This window comes from Syngnathoides biaculeatus, chromosome 2 (genome assembly GCF_019802595.1).
Source record: "Syngnathoides biaculeatus isolate LvHL_M chromosome 2, ASM1980259v1, whole genome shotgun sequence".
Lineage (NCBI taxonomy): Eukaryota > Metazoa > Chordata > Actinopteri > Syngnathiformes > Syngnathidae > Syngnathoides > Syngnathoides biaculeatus.
In genome coordinates, this window is record NC_084641.1 from 2,515,667 (window position 1) to 2,523,544 (window position 7,878).

Genomic DNA, 7,878 nt, shown 5'->3' on the forward strand with positions numbered 1-7,878 from the left:
GTTGAGAAGTCATGACAACTTCAAATGTGAGCAGATCAAATCCCTTGAAAGCACATCCAAAGTGAACAAACTTGTAAACATCCAATCTTCCATTTTCTACCGCTTACCGTGTTTGTTCAGGGTCACAGCTTAATTTGGGCAAGAAGTGAGTTACACCCTCAAGCTGTCAATCGCCAGCAGACGTATAAGCATCACATTCACCGATGGGCGATAAAAAGGTCGTCGGTGACGCTAACTTGCATGATTTGGAAGAAGCGGCAGTAGCCAGAGGAAGCTTTCGCCGGCACGGGGACAACACACAAAGTTGACATAGAAAGGCCCGATCTATTTAACCGAATTTAATGTCATCCATCTATACTCAAGTGAGGTACAAAAAAAACGTTAGCTATTTTTCTTATTATTCGCTCTACTTCTTTTCCAACAACTGGATCAAAAACCCAAACTTTATGAACCTAACAATTCATTCATCCATCCATCCAGCCACCCATCCATTTTCTTAGCTGCTTATCCTCAGAAGGGTCACGGGGAGTGCTGGACCCTATCCCAGCTGTCAACGGGCAGGAGGCAGGGGACAACCCAAACTGGGTTGGGCACTGCGGGCAATTTAGAGTGTCTAATTAATGCATGTTTTGGGGATGTGGAAGGAAACCGGCGCGCCCGGAGAAAACTCACACAGGAACGGGGAGAACATGCAAATTCCACACAGAGAAGGCTGGGATTGAACACAGGTCCTCAGAACTATGAGGCCAATCCATCCATCGATTTTCTTGGCTGGTTATCCTCACAAAGGTCACGGGAGTGCTGGTGCCTATACCGGCTGTTATTGGGCAGGGTACATCTTGAACTGGTTGCCAGCCAATCGCAGGGCAAATGGCGACAGACAACAGTCGCACTCACAATCACACCTACGGGCAATTTAGAGTGTCCTAGGAATGGATATTTTTGGGATCTGAGCGGAAACCGGAGTGCCCGGAGAAAACCCATGCAGGCACGGGGATGAACATGCAAACTCCACACAGGTGGGGCTGTGATTTGAACCCAGGCCCTCAGAACTATGAGGCCAACACTTTCCAGATGTCCCACTGTGCCGAACTTAACAATACCCACTATTATTGTTTTTTTGATGGAGATATTAGTTCAATAAATATGACACTGTAGTCAGATGTGTATTCTGTATTATGACTTTACTAACATAGCCCTACCAACCATTTTTGACATAGATGTTAATGTAATTAATATATTACTTGTTCAGGCATTTCTAATACTGTATTTAGGGTGCTATAGTAATTTTTGAGCGCCACTAGATGTCATTACAGTGTCTAGGGGTTCCTAATACTGTTGCAAATCTTTATTTATGCTAAATTTTATTCAAAAAATCTACCATTGATGTTATCTCTCTGATAAGTTAGTGAGCACTAACATCCTAATTACCTGACCTGAATCAGCCTTAATTAGTCAAATCCCTCCCATTTGTATACTTTTGAGCCAGTGCGATTGGTCAGAGGATGAACAGAAGGAGGATGCTTCTGCCAAGCCTATAAAAGAGAGGTGACGCTCAGGTGGGGCATCCTTCAGGTGACTCTTTACATTCTTGATAACTGAGGGGAACACATCAGAGGAGGACATCGCCAGCGCCGTAAGGTAGGACGTTTGCGCCCATATCACTCTTGATCCCTTACAACTTTCATGTGGAAACATCCCCTCCCGTGTTCTTTTTCCAGACTAAAATTGTTTTGGCTGAAATGGAGACAGTAAGTTATTTTTAAATGCATGTTGTTTGTGAGTCACTTTATGAGCAGACAATATATATATGTATTCGCAACGATCATATCAACGACTGTATGGTAACTCCAGTTCATATGCTGTGCATATTTTAAAGAGCATTAGTTACAAACACAGTTAGTTGAATGTTTCCTGGTTGGTGCAGCAAAAAAAAAAAAAAAAACTTGCATAGATTTGATAGTCAAATTAAAATACAGATGGTTGCTGTGTTTCTGGCTCGCAAATAGCAACTAAGCAAACAAAACCTTGGACCGTGTTGATGAGATGCACGCTCATAACTATATGTGGACAGCGCTGGGAAAAGTACTCACACTGAACCAAAGGGGAAAAAAGTACTCTGGTTAAAGTAGAAGTACTGATTCAACTCCTTTATAGCATTAATAAAATACAATATATACTGAAATGCAGATGTAAAAATGACTTTTTGCTGACATACATTAACAGTAATCTTTTGTTAACTTGATACAACAACAACACAAAAATACTTCTCTGCTCACAAAGGTTTCTGTTCATAGCGCTTGTACGGGGGTGGGGGGCTACCTTACGTTGACTGAGAGTGGTATGCTATCACAACAACGTGTTCCCTTTGCTTTGCTAACGTTGAGTAACAAAAAAATTAAAAACAACTATTTGAACTAATCTTCTTCTTTTTCTTTTGGCTTGTCCCGTGGAAAAAAATGCACTTGTTTTTTAAATTTTCCATTTAGACAAATATTTTAAATGCCAGAACTTGATTTTGGGGGGTTTTAAAATATGATGTATATTCTTGGAGATGACAACATTAAAAAATTGCCTTGAAAGAGGGCAGGGGTGGGGAAAATGTACTTTCCCCAAATGGGTTGCATCACTACTTTTACTTCTCTATGATCACGTCAATCATATTTTCATTAAAAAAAAATAATAAAGACTGCTGTTGTGGCTCAGACAGAAGACCCGGTCGTCCAATGACAGAATGCGGAGGGGTTCGACTCCTGCTTCTGACTGTCCACCGTCGACGTGCTATGTTACATTAAAGTTGCTCCAAAGATCTGTCCAGATAAATGATTCATCTCATGTCATATTAAAGGGGAAATCCAGTGCTTTTCATGACCAGTGTATCCAATAGGTCATGTAATATGTGCCCTATTTTGACAATGTGATGTTAGATCCTCCCTCATTTAATAGTGTTTTGAGAAGATTTTTATTGACAATTACGAATTTTCAGGGGTGCGGATGTGACGTGTACCATACCACAACACAGGCTCGATTACATGGGACACCGTTTATGTCCAGTACCGATTTCTCGTATTTATCTTCGTCTGATGAAGAAATAGCAGTATCGGTTGATCGGGAAGACGGAGGAATACTTCTATACAGAGGAATGCTTCCATACAGATTTGAACCTGTGGCTGTTATTAATGTTGAATATTGGGATGGTTTTTCGGGCGGAATGACGCTGAGTCTGACTACTCAGAGTCCTACATGCGACATAAGTGCGTAAACAAAGTCTCCCGGGAGCTCCGGGCCGGCAGCCGCGGATGGTTCTTCGGAAGGAAATGACGTGGAGGCTGACGAGCGAGCTCCGATGGAGGGCCGCAAGGCGAGCTTTGGTGGTGGCGGAGGCCGTTAGTCCCGGACGCCGAAGCTCGGCCGAAGGCGGGCCGTGAGCTGAGCTTTGATGTCCAGGGAGGCCTTTATCCGTGCTTCGGCGTCCGTGGAGGCCTTTAGCCGAGCTTTGGCAGCGGCGGAGGCCTGTAGCCGAGCTTCGGCGTCCGCGGAGGACATTAACAGAGCTTCGGCGGCAGCGGAGCCCTTTAGCCGAGCTTCGGCATCCGCAGAGGAAATTAGCCGAGCTTCAATGTCGGCGGAAACCTTTAGCCTAGCTTCGGTGTCCAGGGCTAACGGCCTCCACCGCCGCCAAAGCTCGGCTCGCAGCCCGCCGCTGGAGCTCGCTTGTCAGACTCTGCGTTATTCCCGTCCGGAGAACCATCCGCGACTGCCGGCCCGGAGCTCCCGGGGGTCTTTGTTTACGCACTTATGTCGCGCGTAGGCCTCCGAGTAGACAGACTTCGCGTCATTCCGCCTGTGGAACCATCCGAATATTCAACATTAATTACAGCCACAGATTCAAAACTGTATGGAAGTATTCCACCATCTTCCCGATCAACCAATACTGCAATTTCTTCATCAGACAAGGACAAATACAAGAAATCGGCGATGGGCATAAATGGTGTCCCATGTAATCGAGTCTTTGTTGCGGCACGGTACACGTCACATTCACGCACGTACATTATGTGACTTGCGAAAATGGCAGCGCCCGTGAAAATTCTGAATTGTCGATAAAATCTTCTCAAAACACTATTAAATGAGAGAGGATTTAACATCACGTTGTCAAAATAGGGTACATATTACATGACCTATTGGATACACTGTTCATGCAAAACACTGGATTACCCCTTTAACAAAGCGCAATCCATGATAACTAATATGGCTTCCACAGTCTACCACACAAGGTAATCTTTTCTTAAATTACTTCGGCCGTATGCAAGAAAATGCTACCAAAGCTCACAGTCAGTTTCCATTTCACCGGCCCACTTTTTTGGTCTAGCAGATGGCTTCTGTGACCGAGTTCAGGTTTGCCGCAAGTCGGGGCCCTTGGAGCGGACCGGCGCCCTCGTCTTGGCCGGAGATGGACCTGGAGCTCATCGAGGAGTATCTGCAGGAGCATTCGCTGGAGGTCCAGCCCGTGCACACGCACACCTTGCCTTTGAGCAATGTGGTCCAATATGTGCACTCCCACCACAGCAACAGGATCATAGGTTGAACACCCTGCTATATTGCAAGTTCTCCCACTTAGAAATCATGGGGGGTCTGAAATTGTCGTCGTAGGTGCATGTCCACTGTAAGAGACATAATCTAAAGAGAAAAATCAAAAAATCACAATATATGATTTTTTTAGCCATTTATTTGTGTGGTACAGCTGCAAATAAGTATTTGAACACCCTGCTATATTGCAAGCTAGAAATCTGACCCTCAAAGACCTGTTAGTCCGCCTATAAATGTCCACCTCCACTCCATGTATTATCCTGAATCAGATGCACCTGTGTGAGGTCGTTAGCTGCACAAAGACACCTGTCCACCTCATACAATCACTAAGACTCGAACTTGTAACATGGTCAAGACCAAAGAGCTGTCCAAAGAGACCAGAGACAAAATTTTACAACTCCACATGGCTTTAAAGGGCTACGGAGAATTTGCCAAGAAGCTTGGTGAAAAAAGGTCCACTGTTGGAGCAATCATTAGAAAATGGAAGAAGCTAAACATGACGGTCATTCTCAATTGAAGTGGAGCCCCATGCAAGATATCACCTCGTGGGGTCTCAGTGATCCTTAGAAAGGCGAGGAATCAGCCCAGGACTACACGGCAAGACTTGGTCAATGACCTGAAAAGAGCTGGATCCACCGTTTCCAAGGTGACTGTTGGTAATACACTAAGACGTCATGTTTTGAAATCGGGACGGAAGGTTCCCCTGCTTGAACCAGTACACGTCAAGGCCCGTCTTCAGTTTTCCAATGACCATTTGGATGACACAGAGGAGTCATGGGGGTGGTAGCATCGTGCTATAGGGGTGCTTTTCTGCACATGGGACAGGACGACTTCACTGTATTAAGGAGAGGATGACCGCGGCCATGTATTGGGAGATTATGGGGAACAACCTCTTTCCCTCAGTCAGAGCATCGAAGATGGGTTGTGGCAGGGTCTTTCAACATGACAATGATCCGAAGCACACAGCCAGGAAAATCAAAGAGTGGCTCCGTAAGTAGCATATCAAGGTTCTGGCGTGGTCTAGCCAGTCTCCAGACCTAAACCCAATAGAAAATCTTTGGAGGGATCTGAAACTCCGTGTTTCTCAGCGACAGCCCAGAAACCTGTCTGATCTAGAGAAGATCTGTGTGGAGGAGTGGGGCAAAATGCCTCTTGCAGTGTGTGCAAAACTGAACAACTACAGCAGGAGTCACCAACGCAATGCCCGCGGGGGAATGGTAGCCCGCGAGGAACACATAAGGCGCCCGTGAGGTATGTTCTAAAAATACCATAGGACCACAAATTGTTACTATTATTTGTGCGTTAAATTATGTTTCTGACTTGCTTACGGGAATTTTAAAGTACCTGTTATGTAATTTACTACAATAAACTAAAACAAAAATATTTCATGTACATGTAATGAACTGAGTCTGAAATTTGCCGCAAACAGGTGACGTAGCCCTTCATATGATCGGTGCTCACGAAGTAGCCCTCAGCCCCAAAAAGGTTGCTGAGCCCTGAACTACAGGAAACGTTTGACCTCTGTAATTGCAAACAAAGGCTACTGTACCAAATAACATTGGTTTTCTCAGGTGTTCATTAACTTATTTGCAGCTGTATCACACAACTAAATCGTTAAAAAAAATCATACATTGTGATTTCGGGATTCTTCTTTTTAGATTATTTCTCTCGCAGTGACCATGCACCTACGATGTAAATTAAGCCCCCTCCATGATTTCTCAGTGCGAGAACTTGCAATATGGCAAGGTGTACAAATACTTATTTCCTTCACTGTATGTCAGTGTGGCTTCACCTTCTTGCCCCCTTCATAGAGAATAGCTGGTCAGGCCAACATGCCTATGAGTGGCACTGTGGTGCTTCTAATAAGGAGTTCGCGGTGGAAGCAGCGCCTCCGCTCTGGCCGCATCACAACCAATGGGTAAGGCGGAAATCCATCCAAGACGTTGCGTAGTAAACTTGGGCGACTTGTGAAATGAATCAAACAGCCTAACGAGACTTGATGGGGATGGCTCACCCCATTTTGGCCAATGATATGCTGCTGAAGACAAAAAAAAATTAAATCAAGAATAACATCTTGTGATTGCACAAATTTGCTTTTAGGATTACGTTGCGTGTTCAACCAAGGCAAACGTATGTATCGACTCAGATTCTCAGTCCAGTAGTTCCCAGTACCACGACTACCACGAGGCTCCTTCTCCGAGCTCGGATAGCGGAGGCAGACCCAAAAAGGACCCCTTAGTTCTGGCTCCAATCTCGGGTACATTTTTTCAGTGATGCAGTTTTGTGTATGACGCTTTGATTTCGACATCCTCTTTGTCCCCCCGTGATTTTATTCACATCCGCTTCCTCTTTGACAGGAAAGAGGAAGGAGCGCTTGTTCCAGTTCCTGTTTGAAATGCTGCAAACGCCATCCATGCAAAGCTGCATCTGGTGGGTCCAGACCTCTCTGGGCACATTCCAGTTCTCCTCCCAAAACAAAGAGCACCTGGCAAAGATTTGGGGTCAGCGAAAAGGGAATCGCAAGACAATGACCTACCAGAAAATGGCCCGGGCGCTGAGGAATTACGCCCGCACGGGCGAGATCCAAAAAGTGAAGCGGAAACTCATGTATCAGTTTGATGAGAAGACGCTGAGAAGCCTCCGGGGGGACACCGACACCGTGTAGGACAAAAATTCATTCCACAAGAAGCAAGATATGAATACTGAGTATTTGGCAGGCAGAGACAAGTCTGGCACAATGAAACCTCATGTAAATCTGATAGATTGTCTTCAAAGATCTGCTTTATAAGTGGAACCTCTTCATCTCCTGACAAATATTGGGTTTCCTGTCTTGTTACTTCTGTCATACAGATGTTTGTCAGAAAAGCATTTAATTGTTCCTATTTTCGTTTTATCCATTCAATGCCTTGAGAATGAGCTTTTTCATCATTGCTGTCAAAATATTAAGTATTTTGGAAATAGCTTGTCCTTGTTGGTGTCTCGTGAGGATAAGAGGGTCAGAAAATGGATGCATGGTAGGATGGATGGCTGTATGATGAAAACCATTTGGACAATCTAATCAATCTCACCTGGGCCACATTAATTCTAAAATATAATTCTACTCCTACAATAATTATGCCATAGTTTTTGATCATGTGTGTCTTTTTTTTTAATAAGAATTAAATTTAACAAACGATTGGTGTTTAGTTTTCCTTTTAATATTAGACACAATAATGACTATTTAATAAAAAAATATATACATGTGTTTTTATACTGCTACACAGTCACACATTTTCATTAATATTCTGCAGA

At 44.2% G+C, this 7,878-nt stretch overlaps 1 protein-coding gene across 3 annotated transcripts; it reads left to right on the top strand.

The window, feature by feature from the left end:
* The first annotated feature begins 1,488 nt into the window (after positions 1-1,488).
* On the top strand, positions 1,489-7,676 carry LOC133493815 (transcription factor Spi-B-like). 3 transcript variants are annotated; one of them, XM_061807690.1, is made up of 6 exons: positions 1,489-1,641; positions 1,722-1,751; positions 4,370-4,580; positions 6,399-6,505; positions 6,688-6,844; positions 6,945-7,676. In XM_061807690.1, the coding sequence occupies exons 2-6, from the start codon at positions 1,743-1,745 to the stop codon at positions 7,250-7,252; spliced, it is 792 nt and encodes a 263-aa protein (XP_061663674.1). In that variant the 5' UTR covers positions 1,489-1,641; positions 1,722-1,742; the 3' UTR covers positions 7,253-7,676. The 3 variants fall into 3 exon arrangements, with proteins under 3 accessions (XP_061663674.1, XP_061663696.1, XP_061663684.1); XM_061807712.1 differs by having other exon boundaries at positions 6,742-6,844; XM_061807700.1 differs by having other exon boundaries at positions 4,373-4,580.
* The last annotated feature ends 202 nt before the right edge of the window (positions 7,677-7,878 follow it).